Source organism: Phaethon aethereus (genome assembly GCF_964289735.1).
Source record: "Phaethon aethereus genome assembly, chromosome: 9".
NCBI lineage: Eukaryota > Metazoa > Chordata > Aves > Phaethontiformes > Phaethontidae > Phaethon > Phaethon aethereus.
The window spans coordinates 13363467-13385579 of record NC_138585.1 but is presented as its reverse complement, the minus strand read 5'-3'; the positions used below and the strand labels follow the sequence as shown (position 1 = coordinate 13385579).

The 22113-nt window shown below is 43.1% G+C and overlaps 1 protein-coding gene across 1 annotated transcript in view; it reads left to right on the top strand.

Annotated features, from left to right (window-relative positions):
* Positions 1-2320: 2320 nt before the first annotated feature.
* PLOD2 (procollagen-lysine,2-oxoglutarate 5-dioxygenase 2) overlaps positions 2321-22113 on the top strand; it is a gene marked incomplete at its 3' end in the record, with an annotated part of 54015 nt that continues 34222 nt past the window's right edge. Inside the window, 3 exon segments of the mRNA XM_082003764.1 lie at positions 2321-2690; positions 18047-18138; positions 19623-19759. Coding sequence (XP_081859890.1) covers positions 2582-2690; positions 18047-18138; positions 19623-19759 — 338 coding nt within the window. The 5' untranslated portion in view covers positions 2321-2581.

The window sequence follows — 22113 nt, the reverse complement described above, 5'->3', positions numbered from 1 at the left end:
CCCATTTTCCTCATACATTAGAAATCTGCCTTTGCCAGCTATTTCCTTTTCTTTCATTATTGCATATTTACAGCCTTCTTTCACTAATTCTTTTCATTCTTCCCTGCTGCTGTTTACATGTTCTTTTTGATAACAAAATGCCTCTTAGGATTTCTCTCGGATGCTCCCTCCTCTTTATGCCTGTTGGTTTCCACCTAGCAGTGCTGTTTCAGGACCCGTGTATTAGTCTCTGGTGAAACTAGCTGCTGCTTCTGACAGAGATGAGGTGTCGGGCTGTGATTTCTCAGAGCACTGTGTGTGTACGCGACACTCAGCTGCTGATTTTACTCTCAGTTCTCAGGGCTGAAGCTTCATCTGCTTCTGGTCCTGTCCGTGGGAGCTGTGACATCATCTCCATGGTATTTTGAAGTGATGCCCAACAGTCCTGTCTTTTTCCCCTCAGTCTTAATTGAAGTAATCTGTCATTTCTTTCATGGTTGATAGTATTGTCTTCTACATGTCTCTTGTGATTTAATTCCTTCTTGATGAGTTCATATTTTTTCAGCTTTGTAATTACACTTTCTCGGTATCCCAAGTACAAGTGTTACTGTTAAGCTGTTCTGAATCTGAGGTTCAATCTGTTGAGGACCTCTTTTGAAATGCTTCTTTACCTGTTTTCTACCTTAAAACCACAGCTGCAATATAGTAACATTTTTTTTTTTATCTTCATTTTTCATAGGACCAATTTCCTATTTGAAATCTTGAACCTGTTTTAAAAAAAAATGAAGATAGAAGTACTTGCAGTACCCTCCCAGTGACGGCATTGCTCGCTTTCAGCTAACACTGTCTACGTACCTCCGTAAGTTGATCGGCAGCAGCAGGGCTGGCTCCTAGAAACGTGAGCAGAAGCTGTTCATGGATGTGTGCACAAACATGGTCATATTGTCTGCATTCAAAAGATATTTGTTCTCTGGTGAATCTCTGCGTGCCTGACAGAGGTGGCAGGAGAAAGTAGGTCATGAGTAATTGCCCAGGAGCTGGAGAGTCTTTTCTGTTTCTCCTATAGTTGGCAACAGCAGCTTCATCATTGCATGAATGCATTTTCAGTATTTCCCAATTGCTGCTTTCTTGGGTCTTCTGTCTTCTAGGAGCTACTTGGGACAGAGGACCCAGTCTTTTTCTTTGGTTTGTTCTGCTTCCCTCCCTGCTGTGTGTGCTGCCTGGTCCAGAAGGAATGAGCTCTCCCAATTAACCGTAAAAGCATCTGGGCACGTAACGCAGGCTCTGATTTCTGCTCAGGGTTCCAAACAGAAGCATGCAGTTCTTATGGTTGCAGTAGCCAAGGTCAAGTTTTTCTTTCTTCCCCCCTTTTTTTTGTTTCCAACGTGGCTCCAGAAAAGCACATCTGTTAGGCCCATAGAGACACTTAGGATAAAAAATGAGGTGTCTCTTTGACGATTATATTGGTGGATCTCAAATACATGAATCCTGCTTTCAGAATAAATTTTTGTTTTGGATTATGCCTTTGGTCTTCAAATAATATTTCCAAGGTGTAGATCCACACTGATTCCTATAGGCTGCCATCTGCTTTTATAATTTTACGTGACTTTTAAACATTTAAGCTATTGTTTACAGTATTTTTTCAAATATACTTTGTATCGCAATAGGAAAAATAGTGGAGGTGGGCCAGTACATCTCCTTCATCCTCACCGCGCTTGCCTTCAGTAACTTGGTGATTTTTTGGGTGTTTCTTTAATGAGAAAAGTGTAATAGTTTTGTGTGTTAAGATTAGGAAAACGAACCCTGTTCCTTCATGGAAATCCGAATGACAAAATAGTGGAGCGTGTGACGGGTATGCCGTTCACATTGCACGATCAGCGGCGCGGTGCGGTCCCGATGCCCACTGTTCTACGTCCGTATGCCAAGGGGTTCGGCTCTTTTTTATTGTCTCGTGGAGTAACGGCTTCAGTTGCTCACAATCTCCTGAACAATTTTCAGGGACGTAAGGGCGGCCAATGAAACCACTGGCAAAATGCTTTGAGGGGGAGGCGAGCACAATTCCCCATGCGGCCAGCACCGTCGAGAACGTGTCCAGGAGCGGGTCGCTAACGCCAGCTCGGCCCCACGCCCGGGCAGGTACCGACGCCGGAGACCGCGCTGGGCCGAGCCAGGCTCGACCCGGGGCAGCTGCTGGGCCCACGCCCGGGGCGCCCGCCGGCCAGCCCCGGCCCGGCCCGGCCCGCTCCATCGCCGCGCACCTACGGCGGCGGCCCGGGCGGCGGAGGCGGGGCTTGGCGGCCCGGCCCTCCCCCGGCGGCGGCAGCAGCAGCAGCGTGCACCCGGGCGCGGCGGCCACAAGCGGCTCTTGTTGCGCCGCCGGGCGCCCTCGCTGCCCGGGTCCTCCCACCGCCGTATAAAGCCTGGGGCGGGCAGCAGCGCCCTTCGCTCCTGCCCGCAGCGGAGGAGGAGCGGCACCCCGGCCGCGGCGGCTCCCCAGGCACCGTTTTTTTTTCCCCCTTCGATTCCAGCCCCCTTACCCCCCGGCTCTCGGGGGCTGGCGGCGCGGGGAGCGGCGGCAGGCCGGCGGGTGCGGAGGGGGAAGATGGCGTGGAGCGGCGCCCGGCCGCCGCGCCTGCTCCTGTCGCTGCTGCTGGCCCTGTCGCTGCCGGCGGCGGCGGAGAGGCGCCCCGGGCCCGGGCCCGGCCCCGCAGGTGAGGCGCGGCGCGGCGCGGGGCTTGGGGCGCGGTGGCGGCCTCGCCGCCTGTGGGAGGTGTGTTTGGGCGCGGTGAGGGTGGCCGCGGCGGGGGTGCGCTGCCGGCCGGGCGGTACCGGCGCCGTCGTGCCTCCCGGCTGGGTAACATCCGCCAGGACGGGAAAACGCTCCCGTCTCCCGTGCGGAGGCTGGGAACCGCCGCTTTCCCGATTTATTAATTCCCCCCCCTCCCCCGCACTTCAAAATGCCGCGCTGGGGGGGGGAGCGGGCGCGGCGGCGCGGGAGGGGGCTGCGGAGCCGGCCGGAGCAGGGCTCCCAGGTTGCTTGGCTGAAAGGGCTTCACCCCGCCGGGGTGAGTCACAGAAATAGATGCATTCCCCCCCTTGAAAAAAGAGAAAGATTCCTTAACGGGAAGCGTATCTCCCCGACTTTCTCCTTCCCCCTTTCCTCCCCTCTCCCTGAGACAAGGTGTTGATGAACATGTTTTTCCGAGGCTGGGAAGAGCATAGCGTCATTCGCTGCTTCCCTGGACTGTAGCGACCGCTGGTGAAGTTTCCTTCATGCAAAAGTCATCTGGAGAGTTCAGTGCCCCTTCCCGTCCCTCGGAGGCTTGCTTGCTTTTTCTGCTCGTTGCGTTTTGTAGTCGCTTCAGTTTCAAGGAGCAAGAAGATAGAAAGAAATTTTGTCTTCATGTAAAATTAAAGAATGTCTACAAGAAATTCCCTCAGAGAGAGGTGTCCAAGCACATGTATGTCCAACTATATGCCAAAAGATTTCTTGCTCTAATACTGTTTCAGAATCTGTGTTTCCAACTTCTATTCTAGGCATACAAAGGTATGTCATCCCACTAGATTATTACCACGTGAAATCCAAAATAGTTCCATTTCTTGGCTTGTTTACTCAACAGTGTAATCAAGCTATTTTTAATATCTAGCTTAATTTTTCTTCTGGTGTGCAGAAGGAAGTGCTCTTTTTTTTTTTTTGAGAACCAAATTTGTCAGCAAGTTCTAATTTTGATATGAAAACTTCTGACTTGTTTAATAACGAGTGTTTAACAAAAAAAAGAAAAAAAAAAAAAGGTGTTGATGAATACCAGATCGTACTCAATGAGCTTCTCATTTCCAGTTTTCTTAATGCTTTGCTGCTTGTAGTCATTCAGAGGATTTCTCTGAAGGCTGTGGCATGCACTGTAGTTTGCAGTCTGTCAGGGATGTGTGAGCATTACCGTTCAGCCTTCACTGTCCCTTGGAGGTACAGCCTACGGGGGCATGTTTTAAATGAAATGAAAATGTTGAGCTCTTGCGTCAGGGCAGTGAGATTTTAAGTCAAGCTCCTTTGGAAATGAGTTATTGCAATCACAGTTATATTTTCTCAAAAATATTTAACTACATACTTGAGTTGTGGGATCTCAAGCTGGTATAAGCTAATAGCTGGCGTGGTAAAGACTTTTCTTTGATCCTGCTGGTGTTCAAAGGTGTGAAAAAGGAAGGAGTGCGTAGTCTGGACAGCACTGAATGATTCAGCAAACCAAAAATAGGCTGCTACACCTTTATAAATAATAAAAATGATGCTACATAAATTAAATTACAGTGCTAGAAAGCACTAATGCATTTATATGTAGGTGTTCACAGAGGAAAACCTTAATTCTTTTTAATTTAAACATTAGTAGCCAGAATTGTAGCAGGCTGTGCCGAGTTGAAACTGCTGCTTGAGTAGTTCTGTGACCCCAGACACTGCCTGCTGTGTTACTTGTTTTTCTTCCAGTTTTAACCCTTAAATGTTTTCCCTGAGTCTGTGTTATATTGCTTGAAGAGGGGCAGACCTTAGTGTGCCTCCAGTTCTAGAAATTTCCTTTTTAATTTCTAGGCTCTTGATAGTTCGTACAACTTGGCGTGAAGGAGCACACAAAGACACCCTGTCAGATTTTAAAGCGGCCCATTAGCGTTGCTTGCTTCAGAAATAAGCTGTAACAAGAGTGTCTAAAACGGACTGCCGAGCGGCGTCTTTATTTCTTTACTGCTTTACTCGGAAAGGCTTGGGAAAGTTGTAGCAGGAGAGCTGCCTGTTGCAGGGCAGCGGTTACCTCAGCCGTGCGCAGTCAGCGCGGCCCTGCGGCAAACCACGTCTGCAGAAATCCCTCCTGTGCTCCTTTGCCTCAGCTTTGTGCTTCAAGCGATCGCAGAGAAGAGCACTGTTGAGCTCTGAAACGCTGACTCCTGCATGGTGAAGATACAAAAGTTCCTGTGTTAAAACAGCAGCGTTAAAATATTTCCATTGCGCCCTACTTGCTTCATGCATGTTGCTTATCACGTAACGCAGTCCAGGACGCGCAGAGAGCAAGCGGAAAAGACATTTGTCATTGCGTTAGAAGCAGATGTTTTGGCAACGGACGTAAATGATGTTCCCACCTAAAATGTTTTATTAATCAGCTGTTTGCACGGGAAATGGCTTTGCCGCCTTTGAGCCTGTTCCCCAGAGCGGCTGTGGGGACTTGGCTGGCTGGAGCGCAGCCGCGCTGGGGCGTCGGGGCCGCAGGTTGTGACGGCGGCAAAGAGGCAGGTTTTGAGGTGGGCCCCATGGTTTGTTGCTGTCGGTAAGCGCTCCTGAAACGCGAGGGGTGGGAGGGTGGGTGGGGATGGGGTTTGTCATGGAGGGGGCCGTGGCAGCGTGGGTGGCTTTCCAGAGCCAGCCGGGCTGGGAGGTGCGGGCGGCCCGGCCGGCTGCGGGAGTGCTTTGAGCTGGCAGGCTTTCCTCCACCGCGGCGTCCATCAAATGCTGGTTGCAAATGCTTGAAGCTGTAATAGCTGACTGGTTTAGCTGTGCAAGGGCTCGCTTGGAGATACTGCCTGTACTATTGCCGGTTTTGTTGACTTTTTTGGGCTCAGCCAAAATGGTCTCTGTGAGTGACAGTGGGCGATGGATAGGCCTTTTCCTCTGAGGCGCCTGTGGTGCATGAACAAGGGAATTTGGTCATTCAACCATCTTGACATACATATTAGAAGTACGAAAGACTTGGCCTGCTTGGTGGAGGAGAGGCTGTAAGTACAGCGCTGTCTATGCCTGCCTCTGTCTCTCTGCCTGATTTTCTGTTTCTTGCCTCTGTACTGATGGCACTTGTGTCCCACCTTGTCACCACAGTATCTAAAACTGCTGCATAAACCTGTGTTGAGGGAAAAACCTCCTCTAGATCTCTTGGGAGTTTTTTGCCGTATTTGTGGGGACTGTACGAAAAAGCGGACACCCGCCTCTTACCGTGAGGGGTGAAGGCACAGAACGGCATACCCAGGACCCGAGACAGCGTTTGTGTTACCCGTGTCCCAAGGGCACATCGTCCTGACTCCTTGGGGAGTATTTAGAAACGCATGTAGTATCAGTATGCACCACTTCAAGTGGGTAACGGTCACTTGCGTAGATACCTTTAGGCTCCAGCTTTGAGATGAACGGTGAATAACAAATAAGATGGTGTGTAGTGGGGGGTGTGTGTGTTTGGAAATTAGTTAAAAGTAAGTGAACATGGCTGTGGAGGTGCAAAGCAGCAAAGTTGTTCTTCTGTCACATATTCTTCCCTTGAAAATACTAGTCCTTGAAGACACCCAAAGTTGGCAGTCTGAGTTCTTTGTAGCACCTGGTTTAGAGGCTGTATAATGACAGTTTCTGTTGCGAAATGAAAACAAAAATTTTTTTTAGAGGGTTTTTGGCCAGGCTTTTCTTTCTGTCCTTAGGGGGAGGGAATAATTAGGCTGTAGAGGTAGGCCACAGTGGTGGATTTGACATTGCTTCTCTCTGCAATATGTAGAGGAGTTAGATAGGATCACTGCAGCAATTGACTATAAAATCGTTAAAACAGGAATAAATAAAGCAGTTGACGTTTAGCATCAATATTTGATGCTGTAAATTGCATGTAAAGGTACGGTGGAACAACCGCCATGGTCATCTGAGCCAGGGAAGTTTTGTGTGAAATGTGTTCCTGCCGAGAATCTAAACTAACAGATTCTTTCTCAAAGTTTTCTTTACACTGATGGCATATTCTGAAGAGTCATGATTTATGTCTGAGTGCTTGGCTTTTTCCCTGACTGCTGATTCCTTAAGCAAAAGTGACTCAGTCTCTTCATAGTGTCTGTTGAATTAGCACGGTTACGTTGTGTAATCAAAAGGAGTATCTTTCCATTTGTGTTAGAGCTGCTAGTCTGAAATATGAATGACTTGACATGCTGCTCAGGTGCTTCATTCCCTTGTCATGAAGAGTAAGTATGGTCACAATAAGGGCATTTTTGTTTTCATTTATAATGTCAGTGTTTTTTATAGTTTTTGAAGGACCAGTTGCAAGGCAAACAAGTTTGAAGCTGAAGAATATTTTTGTTCCCTCTTAGCTTAAACATAGAGCATGGTTCCTTCCAGCACAAAACCTAACTTGACCAAACAGATCAGTCGCAGGAATGTGTCTGTCTGGGTGGGAATGTCATAGCCCTAGAGAATAAATGACAGTTAATCATCAAGGAATACGTGCTTGCAAGCACAGCCTGACACCGCAAGTGGCATTAGGTGCTTTAATAGTACTGCTTCTGGAGTATTTTCTTAAGGTGAATGCAGTTTTCAAAATATGGATTATACTGGTCATCAGGAGACTAAATATGTAAAGTCACTGTTCCATCCCTGATACCTTTTTTCCAGGGGCTAGAATTCCTTTTACAATTCATAGTAGAAGGAAAAATAAACAAATGACAAGTCCGCTAAAGAAATGGAGTAAATCTTTTCTTTGGTGATGTTATGAGTAATCTGTCTTCATGTTCTCAGTGTGTGTGTGTGCCTTTTTTATGTATTTTAATCATATTGGTTCCAACTGAGACTGCAGAAACTTAGGTAACCTACTAATTGTTGAAATATTTAGACCATTGACAATTATACAGTTGACATACTTGATAATTTCATTCTGTTTCCACTTGAACCAAAATTAAAGACACTGTGGATTACTGTATAACTTCTTTTAAAACATATGACTATTTTTGTAATGGACTACAAAGTAATTACAGACCAATTTCCTTAATAGTTCAAGGTTAAATAGTAGAACTCTGCCTTGGCTTGAAACATTACATTCAAATTTATAGGACAATTCTGAAGAAACCCTCTTTATTTTAATGGTTGGCCCACCAGCTCTTATGGTTTGCCCTTTGAAAGTATTCATGGTTCCTTCTTGGACAAGTTGCAAATTCATTCATCCGCTGTGGATTTTCTTAGGAAATAGACATGGAGGAAAAAAAGGTGGATGGGTGGGATGGGAGGTCCATTTTGATGGTAATACTGATTCTTGCCATGTAACTGCAAGTGTGTTTTTTAAAGCTGACATATGCAATATTTGTAATTAATGCAAACAAACTACAAAAAAAGAGAGAGAGAAATGCTAAACAAAAATAGGTTTGGTGTTTAAGTGCCATTCCCCTGAGAGTTAATTCTGTACCTGTGGGTCTAAGTGTTAATGTACTGAATAAGCCCATTAGGGGTTTGCACTGAAATCAGCTGTGCTGAAAATAATCAGTAGCTGATAGAATTGCTTTTGCAATTTTCTTTTTTTTTGGTGCAAAACATGAAAATGAATTCACCTTTAAAAATGTTTGTCTTTAATACAGCAAAGTGTTTCCTTAGGCTATCGTTGTAAGCAGTTTGCTAATTCTATTTTACATTACTGTAAAGCAATTGCACACATGTTAGATCAGAACCAGGCCCATAAATTAATAGCTGAAGTTGTTGGGTCAAGTGTTTGATATTAAAAGCAACTTTAAGCATACATCATATGTGACATATTATGGTGACTTGTGTCAGGAGCAGAACAGAAGTTTTTGGTGCTATTTCATGATTTGAAGGACTGAAGTAGGGCGCTACCTGTATCTCACAGGTGTGGAGTTTAAGTTGCTTGTTGACACAGAAAAGGGATCTTTGAAAAGTACAGGTGTTTTTCTCTTGCCAGGGTTGCGTGGCCTGTGTTCCTGTTTGGAGATTTTTACATGTCCGGTATCTGGACATAGGGCCAGATGTGAAGCTGTAGGGCAGCTTTTTCAGATGAACTGACTAATCAGGGTGGTAGCGTCTGCTGACAGCATGAACCATGGTGCAGGCATGAAGAACAGTTATGTGTCTTCAGGACAGCTCCAGTTCAAGCTCCAATTTCTCTTTTCTAAAGCAAAGACTAGTCTAAGGAGAAACTGTTATTGCAGATCTTAACTGCTGAGTTTCATTGATGGGTTGATTAGTTGTTGGAAAATGGACTTTAACAGTGCCTGGTGCTGTGTGTGTGACTGCTTCTGTTTAAACAGCTGGATTTGCTAAACAACAGCTTAAGAAGAAGCATGCTCTTCTCTTGATACATATTTATGAGAGACAGAGAGGGCAAGGCTACTAAAAGGCAGAAGCTGAGTAAACTTTCTCACTTAGACAGCTGATGTTAATTGTGTCCCACTCCCAGCTGCACAGCCCTGATGACAGTTTGTAGCAGGGCCATCCAATCGGCGCGTTCAAGCAAGACCCAGCCTGTGCCATGACTCCATCCTCTCCCACTCTCAAGAAGATTTTTGTGGTTTGATTGCTATCTGGGCACTAATAAACAGCTGTAACCTGATCTGTTCCCTGTGTGTCAGGAAGTTCGGCAGCTCTTACTGGAGGAGTTGCTTCATGCATGGCAGTGATGTCATTTACAAACAGTTGATTTTAATTTTTTTCTTGTTTGGGAACTAAGGAACGTGTCTTATCTTTGCTTTGCTACAGAATAACTGATTCAGTAAACAGTGTCTCGTCCAAGTCCACTGAAGCCGATGGAAAAACTTTCGACTACTGCTGCTTGTATCTGGTTTTGTTCAGCTATCAAAATGAGAGAAATTTTGCGTTAGAATGAGCGCGGGCCTGAGCACCGGCCAGTGCTGCATCCGGACTGACACGGGTGATTGATGAATGCACATACAGGTCTTAATGAGCTCTTGTTGACTGTATATTCAATACTAACAAATTAAAAGAAAGTAAATTAAGAGCTGAGCCAGCGTCAGCTTTTAAATGTTTTCTAAAATTGGTTGTTTATTATTATTAGGATATTAATAACGGCGAATCTCTGAAAGCATATGTGTATATGCATACATGGAAAACTAGTTACAGAGATACAGTCTGTGGGTGGTGTTTTTTTATTTATTTTTTTAGAGCTGGCTCTATTTAACAGTTGATAATTTCCATGAAAACTTTTTAGATGCTGTATCTATGTGATATCACAAATGGTGTGAGAAAAGACAGGCCGTAAGTGGCAGCCTAGCAGGCTTGCTGTTTAAGTCAGTACACATGGAAGGGGGAAATGCTTGTTCACTTTGCATGAGAAAACTTCAGTATTTTCATAACAAACTTTAGTTTCTGAAATGCACAGTTGCTACAGCACTGTTCACTCCTTCATAAAGCAATTTAGATTGCAGGTGATGTGTAACAACAATGTGACTCTTGAATGAGAAGTCTCTTTCTAAGTCTTGAAAAACTTTGAGGCGGAGAGGAGGGGAGGGGAGAAAATGTTAGTGTCCTGTCCAGGGGCTGTGTGTTAGCAAGTGCTGATCCAGCATAAATTCTATATTATGAGAAAATTCAGAGCAGCTCTTGCTTAATATAAGCACACATTTCTGCTAACCCAGCTTCTTTGTTTCTTTAAACCACATGAGAAGAGGAAGAACCCTGTAACAGGCAACACTTACTGTGGCTGAGGAAGTTGCAACAGTACTAAGCTATTCAAAAGTAACTGAAACTGTGAAATCAGACATTCTATATTCCTTTCCTTAGATAGCTTCCAAAAACTTCCTGCCTTTACTAGTCTTGTTCCCTGGCTCTGGACAATGTTGGAAGTTTTGATGCCAATAGCTATTGCTCTGTGGCCTCAACAAGGTCTACAAATAACCTGGAGGAGCATGGTAAGGTTATCCATGGGCAGGCCATGCATTGAGTGATCCCTGATAACCATAAATGCCAGTTGTGGTCATAAACTGTTTGGAACAGTTTAAAGGCAGCAGTATTTTTTTTCTGCAGGTTGAACCATTTTGAGGATAGGGTGGCAGCAGAGGTGATACCTGTGTACTTGCATTAGTTCTGCAATAACTATGCTTATGCCATCAATAGACAGACTTCTATTTACTTTGCTTTAATATGTCTGGTTTAAAGGGGAGAAGGTACAAGTCTGCTAATAGCTAGCTTTTTTGGAAATGACATAAATAATGTTTCTGCTGCTGTCTGTATTTTACAGTAAGACATGTATGTGTTGAAATGCAGTGATTAACAGGAGATTTGTGATACAGTGGAAAACAGACCAAACTTTCAGAAGAGGTCTGTACAGGAAGGTCTGTGTCTCCAAAATTTGGCCTTTAAGATTTTTGAAGCATTGGCTCTTAGAAATCCATCTCGCTTGCACAAAAATGTGTATTGGTATAGGAAATCAGTAGGTACTATGTGTTTGGTAACCCGTGACTGTTCTTAACTTTCTACGTGTTAATTTGAATTTCATCTTTTATTTTAAATCTTACCACTTTCCAGTCTGTCATGAGTTTTTCCAGCACCTTTTGGCTCCCCTCCAAGGATATTTTTTTAACAGCAATCCAACCATGCTATTAAATTGCAGAGGATCCAATCTTAAAAGGTGATTGTGGCTATGGTTAATGGGACTTTGAAACCAGTCTGCCTCTCTGGGAAACAGTAAGTTGTAGGATGAGTGGAGGCATGCAGCAAAGTCGTCTGTGTGGAACAGAAGTTTACAGTCTAATACAAAGATGAGATTAAAAAAACACCAGAACTTCCAAATACAGAGTAGTATTGTTTATATCCCAGTCATCTTTCCCCCTCTTGGAGTGTAACACACACTTCTTTCCTGAGAAAAGAAGATTACCATTTCAGCACATTGTTGTGTTTCTAAAGAATCCCGGGGGAAAATAGACAGCAGTTGGATGACTGTCTTTTCCTTCTTTATTCCAAAAGCTTTATTTGACCAGAAATTCTTCTGGTGCCTTACTACTTTGACCATACGTATGGCATATAAACTGACACTAGGTAGAAATATATATTTGCACAATGTGAAAAACACAAACTTTACTTAAGATCTTCTTCCTTTGCTGCTGGATTGCATTAACCAAGTATATGTATGTAGCTATAACTTATAATCATGGTTACATTGCATATGATGGGTTTTTCCTGTTGCCAGCTGTTTGACATCTTTTCAGAATATGTGAATTTTCGAAAGTTTTATTTACACATGGAATCTTAAGTTTAGGCTATAACTTGTATTTATGGGGGGGAAAATAAATTTTCCTTTTGAGAAGTTTAATACTGCCTTCTTGAGTGGTAAGTGGAAGATTGTGTTGTGCTAAAAATCTTGATTTTGCGAGTGCTCTTTGATATTTCAACTTTGCAATTGGCTTAATGGTTCTTTGCGTTTTGAACATACGGTCTGAGTCAATATAAATAGGGAAGAGAAGTTGCTGTTGGCAGCATTTCTGACCCTCTAGCTATCTGCAGAGTTTCAGCGTGGCTCAGAAGCATATGGAAGAATTCGTTTTAGTAAAGTCCTCAAAACTACATGGGAAGAGAATTGGTTATCATGGCTGTATTTACTCCATACAGTATTGTGTAGCCTAATGATCCATTTCAGTTTTTTGAATGCTTTCTTTACTATTGTGGGCTTAAACCCTGTGCTGCATTCTCTTTAAAAGGTCTTTCACAGTTTGGCAATTAATGGGGAACCCCGACTGTTATGTTACCCGGTTTTACTGAGGAAACAGCAATTGAGCCTATAAACAAGATATTTTGTAACAAGCTTTAGATCAGCCATTTTTTTTGGATCTCAGTAAGTTTCATCTTGTTCAGAAGATATTGTAGAGTATTTTACATTTTCCAGGATATCTGCCAGGAATATAACTCATCTGTTAGAGAAATTACAGGAGGTTAGTTGTATAGTGACACTTGTGTTCCCAAATAGTGTTTAAAGTTTTATTCTTCCAACATTTACCAGTTTTATCATGAAGTTATGAGAAACTCAAGATCTTGAATCCCAGTTATGGATCATGCCTTCAGCTACTGTATGCTGACCCGCACACAGCTCAACCTGCACTATTATACTTTTATTTGTTAACTCAAACATGTTGTACTCAATATGCTTATCAGGGCAATGATATTAAAATGGCATGTTCTCCAAACAGGGCTGGTGACGTGCTTGAAAGCACGCATCCAAAGCTTCTGGTGTGCAAGCAGCTATGCTGAGGGCAGAGCTGAGGACTCTGATTTCTCCTCCAGGCACAGAAATACTCCCCTTTTAGGATGGGAAGATCAAAGAAACTGCCAATTACATTTTGTTTCTAACTCAGACTACAGTAGAAGTCTCAGAACATGGACTTTGTTGGTGGAGTATGTGTTTTAGCTGAGGTGTTTAAGGAAGGAAAATAGAACTTTTTGAAGACAATTACTCTAGTTCACCTTAGCGTTACTGGCTGGGTACAGAAGTTGGAAGGGCAAGTGGCATGGCCAAGTTAGGACTCAGAAATTTGAGATGATTATCCATGAGGCCGGTTGCCTGGCTTGGAAATAAACAGGCATATTGAAAACTTTAATCCAAAAACAAACAAGCTTTTCTGCCCCTTTTATTTTCTTCCTTTTTTTTTTTTAACAGTTAATCTGTGGAACCAATAAATAATAGCAGAAATGCAGTCAGAAGTCTGCAGTTAGTTGGGGCTATTTAGTGTCACTCTGACAGCTGCTTCTCAGTTCAGCTTGCTTTTGAGCGTTCCTCGTTACTGTGCTTTTAAAGTGTAACGGGAGGAATCCAGGCTGAAAACACTTGTTCAGTTGTGTTTTGCTTTAGTGTATCTCCAATGATGGAGAAGCATCCTCTGATGTCATGTAAAGGCAAGCTAAATCTAGTCTGTGGGTTGGTTGGGTTGTTGGTTGGGTGGTGGTGTGTGGTTTGTTTGTTTTTTTGTGGTGGTGTTTTTTTTTTTGTGGGAAACTGTACCCTGTTTCTGGAGATGTGGGAGATAAAATAATAGGCATAATTACATACCTTAATTAATGGGCTCAGATGCATCCATGAGCCTCTTCTGGGTATCTACATTGTCCATGTTCTCCAGGTATCTGCCCAGCCTGTGCTTTAGATTAAGGTTGCGCAGGTCACTGCCAAGGTACTGCCTGGCCTTTCTTTGACAGCGTGTATGTATTTATTTAGAACTAGAACATGGATAAAACTGTAGTCCAGGAACCAGACACCATTTGTTTACCATTATAAGCCACTGGTTTTAAAGAATGTGGTACCGTGCACAGATGTCCTTTGATCCTACAACTGGCTCCTACTCCAGAGAAGTCCATGGTACTTGAATCCAAGGACTAAATGTCAGCTCCTGTGTGGCTGTGAGCAATATCCTCAGTTTTGGCTGCTCTGAAGCTACTGTACTGGTGCCCGCAACCCCTAGTAGAAATTATGTAGTAATCTCTGTCAGTGTTCCTTCAAGATAAATAAGAACCATGTGGGGGTGTGAGGAATGGCTGCAGCTCTTTGTATACTTCTTTGCCAATGTACAAGGAGAGTGGTCACTACTACTTAAAGCAGTCCTGCCATGGCAATTCCTGGCTGAGACCTCACCAGGCAATTCACTGGAGACAAAGGCTCTGGTTTATAGTTCTTATTTCTGGAAATAAATATTTATGATGCAGGCAGATCCTTGATGGTAGCAGCACAAAAGATTGAATAAAAGAGTGAGGTGTTCTGATAAACCTTCATTGGATTTCCTAATAGGTTTTGCGTGCTCTGTATGCAGTGTTGCCTTTCACAACTTGAGTGCTGGAGGGTTTTCTAATTTGCATGTATTAATGCATTCTGTTTGTCACTGGATATGCTTTTCTTGGCCAAACATGTGCGCTGTCAGGCTTGTTTTCAAAACAGAACAGCTGTTTTGTGAATGTGACTATCAGAAAGCTGTCTGGAATAATTGCACTCTAGTAACTTTATCACCCTCATACCTGGCATGAAGCTCTTCTGATACTTTTTTCATGCTTTCCTGTTGAACTTCAGTATAGGATTTGCATTTCCTTTTTACACAGACTGACTTTGCTTGTGGAAATAAATGCCAAACTTGGTAATCCCCTCCAGTGACTGCCAAGATGCCTCTGGCAAGCTGTGTGCTGGGGGAGCCCAGCCCTGCCGGGCAGCCTGTACCCTCTGTGGTGTCCCAGTACCCTGCAAGTGCAGAGGGCTGTGACCGCCTGCTGTGTTCTTGGTTTCATTTATGTTTGCATTTTGAGGATGCTGTTACTGTTGTTGGAAAATATTACTGAGAGCCTGTATTCATCCCCTTGTGTGAATGGGATAGTCAAACTTAAGAAACTGGATAGCTCAAGCCTATATGTAAGACCATACAGCAGAGCTCCTTAGGGTGGAGGGCAGGGGTTTGTGCCAAAGTGGATGGTGAAGCAGGAGCAGTGCTGCTACAGATAGAATTCATCGTGGCGTTTTTGTGAAGACTGAGAATTTTGTGGCTCGCTCGCTGGGGAGTACTGGGCCACCGTGGTAACCTGGGGTCTGCGTAATTGCAGACAGCTTTCCACTGCTACGCCTAGGTCTTCCTTGCACAGCTGGAGCCCTGGAGCCGGCGCAGCGATGGTGCTGGGACTCTGGGCCAGACACTCAACCTCTCAGTGCAACAGCCAGCAGGGCTCTTCGTGGGACCAAACCTGCTCCGCATAGCGGGGACGCTGTGGCTGGCTGCAGCTAAAATAGATGTAGCCAAGCACATCCTGAAATGGAAGTGGCACTTGGATAAACTTACTCCCCTGGGATCTGTGGTGTACTTGCACATTTACACCCTTGAGTTCATGAAAGTCACTTTGGATTTGTATTGCTAGACACAAATGGGACAGGTGTTCTAAGGGGTTGTTGTACTTGAGTGTAGCAAACAGGGAATAGATTTTTTTCAAAGTGAATGAAGTTAAAAGGTTAAAAAGAAATTAGCAGAAGTATTTGGTGGTCAGGAACATTCTCTTCACTCACTTCCACAGAAGAAGCAAGTATTTCCCATGATACACTTAAGTGGAACTCTGCCAGTAAAAACTGGTGCAAGTTGTCACTTACATCTAAATAAAGTCACAGGAGCCTACAGGAATTACATTAATATTTTTGCAATGTTTTAATAGCTAGAAGAGAACAATACTGCTTTCCTCATTTGCTTAATAATACCCTCTATAATGTGCCAAGGTAATGATCTTTTAATTCACTTTGCATTGTCTCTCCATACACACTATAGACAGAGCAAAAGCATGTTTCTCTGCTCTTGTTAGACACAGATTACTTTGAAAAAAGAACAACAAAAAAAGCAAAACTCCACAGCACAAAGCAAACAAACAAACCCAAACAAACAAAAAATCTGCCCCCCCGACTAAATAGTCTGTGAAGAAAATCTAATTCTACATGGACTCCAAAAGCTATAATTACACTTTTGCTGCACTTAGAAATGATTTAAGTGCACATGCACCGGAATTCTGTGGTGCAGCAGAGACATGGAAATAAAGCCTTTTAAACATCTTCATCTGTAACTTTAAAAAATTGACCATTCGCAAGTATACTAAAAAGAAAACATTTCCAGTATGCATAATACCTTTGTAAAAATAGCTTCCTGTTTGTTCCGTGACTGTTTGCAAACCTGACAGAGGCAGCGTGCTTCCATTGCTTCATTGGCTGTGAGTGTAATACAGGTTCTCTTGCAGTTTCACGTCAATATAAACTGCCTTACTTGTCTGCTCAGCTTCCTCCATCATATATAGCTCAGGTTGAAATTGCTTCTGGTTTGGCACATAATTCTCTTTTCTCCTATTCCACAAAACTCAAGTAACATACCAGGCACCATAGTGAATCTTGAAATACATAAGCAGTGTGTAGGTGGAATTACTGTGGGTTCCATTGAAACAGAGTAACAATATCGTATAAAGAACAGTAGATGATTTTTTGCTTGCCAAACTGTACTTATACGTTGATTTAATACTTTCTTGGACTTGGGGACTATGGGAGGAATCTGATACAGCCCAGTTTTTGCCATTTACATCATGTTATCAAGTACAGATTTCTTTTAAATCCTTGCTCTTAGCATTCCGCAGGAGAGCGTAAGTGTGAAATATCTCTTCCCCAAACCAGATTCCATGGTTATAGTCAGTGCTTGACTGGTCATCTAGGAAACTTTCAATAATGGATTCACTTGGCTTGGCAATGCAGTCTGATACGATCAGATTTTTCCAGCTCCCTCAAATTTGAAAATGCAGTGCTTGAACAAAAAATAATCATAACTTAATCTGTTCCATAGAGAAAAATCCTATCCTCTGTCTTCAGTTCTGTTTTAGTCATAGTCTAAGATATCATGTTATTTATTAATTCTGTGGTGACTCCTGCCTGTAGAATTACTTTAGATTGCATGACATTTAGAATAAACGATTTTGAAGGTGTTGAACCATTATTGCTGTGTTTATGTCTATCTGTGAGTCAGTGTGTCTGTGAATGCATTGCACTGGAATTCTCTGTGGAGGTCCTCCTGCACTTTTGAGATGTATTCATGGGATTTTCTTCTGATCCTTGCCTACAAAAGGCTGCTAGCACTTAATGGCTCTATCTTCTTCCCATTTAATCTTTTAAAATCCCACATGGGTGTTCACATTGAGTTGATTGAAGCATTTCAAGTATTTTCTTTGCTGTCTATTGTATTGCAGGAGTGTCAGTGTGGTTCAGTAGGACCAGCAGTTAAAATCTTCACTAGGACTGTTGAGGAAAAGGAGCTGCCTGGCACCCCCACTTCCCTCTCCCCCCAAAAAAGCTATGGCAGGATGAGAGAGGAATCCGCAAAATTGTGCATGGTGGGGAGGGCAGGTAGCAATGTTGTCTGTAGTTGAAGAACTTGAGCAGTGTCACATAGAAACTGTAGGAGCCTTGCTGAAGGCACAGAAGATTGGTTTTCATGGACTAGGTACTGGGCACATGGTGCTGTCACTGCTTAAAGGTTATATCAGTTCAAGGAGTGACTAGGTAAGAGCAAAGTCACAAAGTGGACCAAGTGTTTCGGAATATACGGAAACATCATCCAGTTCAGGGAAACCCATAAAGTGAGACGGGTGGAAAAAGGAGAGAAAGCATCACATAAGCAGTTCTTGTTCAATAATGTCTTACGTCTATAATATGACAGTGTGTTTGCCTTCTCTCTTTGAATGAGATGCAGGCAAGTCATAAAGCCCTGCTCCAGTGCTGTTCAGTGCATGGGTTGGTTTGTTTTCAGGCAACAGTTTATAACAACAAAAAAATATTAATACATGTTTCTTCTTTTTCTCCCGCAGATAAACTACTAGTTTTTACTGTAGCAACTAAAGAAACCGATGGTTTTCACCGTTTCATGCAAACTGCAAAGCACTTCAACTACACAGTAAAGGTATTGTATGTTTTCATAACAAATATTCATACTCTACATCCTTTAAGACAGAAACAGTGCTATAGTGACTGAAGTTGCGTTAACTTCCTTGCATGCTGGGGCAAAGTAAAACAATTACAGAGTTCAGGGACTGGTGGGGCACTTTCACATGGCCCTGCTGCTGCCCCTGTTGCTTACCTGCTGGTCCCCCTCTGAACAACCACGGGAAGGTGCTTCTTCCACTGCCTTAGGAACTGTTTTACAGATTAGTAGCTATTGTGATAAGCGTCCTCAGTCACTTACAGGTTCTGTCATGATTTATCATACAGCCTTGCTTTTCAGGGAGGCTGATTTTGTTTCATGAATACTTCTGGAAGCTGCACTGCACTCAGTGGGCTTTGGATGTCTCCTTCCTCCTTAATAAGGCTGGATCCCTGCTGCGTGGAAGGAGAGAGGGTCACAACTGAAAGTTTCACTGTGTTTCCTAAGAACCTGTAATTCTTCGAGAGGACGAAATGTTTCTGTCTTTCTTGCCAGCCTTTTCTGCCTTGCTCCACATCTCCATATATCACGTACTGAGGCTTGCCTCTGTGTGACCTTGGGAAAAAGGGAAGGCACTAACCTTCTTCTAGACTTTCCCCACAAATTGGCTCTGCATGAGAAAATCCAGGAGTTCAGATGGTGTTATGAAATTCTTTTGCTTACTTACCGCAGTGTCTACACTATAAATAGGAAATTACTTGGGTTTCTGAAGTTTGACTTCTGCCACTGACCTTGGAAGAGTTAACCTTTCCTAATATGATAATGCTGTACTAAAGCATGTGAGAAGCCTGAGCTCTGGATACATCTATTAGCTTTGCAGATTTGTCCAAAACAACGTGTCCTTCTAGGTTTTACAAGTTCCCAAAATATTATGCTCAAAACCCACAAAAAGTTTAAGAGTTTTTCTTGTTTTTGAGATGTAATTTGCTGTAGCACTTGGCGAGGGAGGAATTCTGTTTAGCTGATTTTTAGCAGCCAGCTGTATATTGGGGGACCTATTCTTTCCTTCTCCAAAACACTTTTGTACGGCTTTGAGAAAGTCTGGAGCTTGTAATTTTTATCAGTAATACCCTGATCCACCAAGGTCTCTTATGCTTACTGTTGCTAAAGTGATTATATTGGCTTTTAAAGGTTTCATTCAGAATGTTTTTCTAATACAAATTTTGAAAAAATTATTAGTTTTTTCTTTTTTTTTTTTTCTGAAGGAAAGACATTTGAATAAATGGTGGTAGCAGGCAATTGCTCGATTCTTATTTGGTTAAGAAATGTCTCTCTCGTGTTTTTGCAGTGATGTCATTGTGCTGAATGGTGCTTCAGACATGGAAAACTTATGATGCTGGAAATGCTGGCTTGCTATGCTTTAATGTGTTGCTTCTGCTTTAACATCTGTTTTTAATAAGGGTCTGCATTGAAAAGCCTCTTGCTTTTAGGTACTAGCAAAAAATGCTTTTTTCTTATTCCAGGTACTTGGAAAAGGTGAAGAGTGGAAAGGTGGTGAGCTGCCTAACTCTATTGGTGGAGGGCAGAAAGTTCGACTGCTGAAAGAAGGCATAGAAAGCTATGCTGATCAGGAGGACTTGGTTGTAATGTTTGTTGAATGGTGAGCACATCTGGCTTGTTGCCTTTACATTTTAGTCTGGGTAGGCATGCAAAAGTAGCTGCTGTGACACGCTGAAAGTTGCATGCTGCTTTTCTCCCTTGCTGTTTATTTGAGAGAGTTTGCTTCCATTTTTCTCCATTCATAAAAATAGATTGCTCTTGGTGAAATTGTTACTTTTTAAACAGATTTAGAGATGTAAGCGTTGTTCATAGTTCTGCTGCCTCGAGGGGGTAAAAAATGTTATTGGGAGCTGACAGGCTTTTAGGCGAGTGTTCGACTTCTCTCTGTTCGGCTGTGGTGAGGGCAGGACGTGGCTGTGGGCTGGGAGGGAGGAATTGGGGGGGGAAGTAAAATCAGCTCCAGCAATAAAGTGGCTGGTAGGGGCCAGAGCGTGATCTCGTTCCATGAAGTAATGATGATACGGAGGAAGCTGGAACATGCACCTCTGAGGAAAGCACTTAACAGAAGAACTTTTACATGTTAGAGAACTGAAACATACCCGGCTTGGTGCCAGATGTGTTAGAGAACTGAACAGATATGTTAGAGAACTGAAACATACCTTGGTGCCTGCGCTGTCTGTGCGATGCAAGGATGGAGAGACAGTGCTGCTGTAGGTGCCAGGCTATAGCTCGTAGCACAGCTATGCTTGAACATCCTCACTGGAGGCCAGATAGGTTTCTCCCTGTCACAGAAAACAGGGAGCTCAAACCTGTTCAAATCCCAATTTTTCATTTGCTTCCCTCTGCTTTTTTCCCCCTGTCCTCCTGTTCTTTTGCTCCTGTGATGAGCATGATCAGAGCAGCTCACAGCAGCCGCCGAGCTCTTCCATGATGGCATTAACCAGAGCAGGCTCACAGTTCTAAAAGAATCCGTGGAAGAAAAGTATGGGACCAAGTCCCGAATCGGGGACATGAAGTCCCAGTTGCAGACAGGCAGCCTTGGGAAGGTAGCTGAGTGCAAGCTTAGAGAGGTTTGTGCATGGGTTCGCGCTGCTGTTACTGAATTACGTTGGAATGTCCGCTCCAGAATTTTCTTTTGTCTTTTAACCTGCTTTTAATATTTATTTATTTCTTAAAATTTGATACCTGAAGAATTTTAAGGACCCTTTTGCAAGTTAGAAACTCAGCAGGATTTGTACAGGAGACATCACAAGACAGAAAGTGGTCTCACAGTGGTATTTACTGGGAAGTTCCATTGCTGTTTTGTGTAGGCTAAGAGTTTAGGAAAATTGGAGTAGCCTACTGAACTGATAGCAAATTTAGAGATGCTACTCTGTTTTCTTTTTTAATTTTACCTCTCTTAATAAGTAGAAGATAAGGCTAGAAAGCCAATGGCTAAATCTTAACCAATTTATGAACAAGCTTTATAAGGGAAACTTACTATACTGAGTCTTTTCTTTGTACACTTAATTGACAGTAAAAGTAAGAGAGTTCAGAGGTACACGTTCGGGTTTTGAAATTTTTCCTTATTGACTTGATCAGTTTTGCATTTGGTAAGTGGAACAAGTATCTTTCTAAAAGTAGATTACGTGTTTGTTCTACTGATCATGCAATAACTGAAAATTTTTAAGATTAATTTGGGAGACTGTATTGTTCTTTACTAAACACTCAGATGAATCAAATGTTTCCCAAACGTTTGCTACTTACATTGAATTTTTTTTGTTTTCAAATTTATTATTTTGATTCAGCACTATTGTCTCACTATATCATAAGATACACAAATTTGTTATCAGATTTGGATATAGCTCAAATTCTTCTCAAACATAATTCATTCTCTTGAGGGGCAGGCTGTCTGCTGGCATGGATGAGAGAATAGAGAAGACCATGTGTGTTGAAGTGGAGATGCCAAAATCTTTCTTGCCATGAAAAACCACAGGATTTAAGGCCTCCCAAGTCCTTGAGGTCCATAATAATAATAATAATTATAATCAGGCCCAACCAGCATGGGTTCATGAAAGGCAGGTTCTGCTTGACCAACCTGATCTGCTTCTATGACCAGGTGGATGAGGGATAGGCTGTGGATGTTGCCTACCTGGACTTTAGTAAAACCTTTGACACCGTCTCCCACAGCATTCTCCTGGAGAAACTGGTGGCTTGTGGCTTAGACAGATGTACTCTTCACTGGGTAAAGAAGTGGCTCGACAGCTGAGCCCAGAGAGTTGTGGTGAATGGAGTTAAATTCCAGTTGGTGGATGGTTACAAGCGGTGTTCCCCAGGGCTCAGTTTTGGAGCCAGTCTTGTTCAATATCTTTATTGATGATCTGGATGAGGAGATCGAGTGCTCCCTCAGTAAGTTTGCAGATGACACCAAGTTAGGTGGGAGTGTTGATCTGGGGGAGAGTAGGCGGGCTCTGC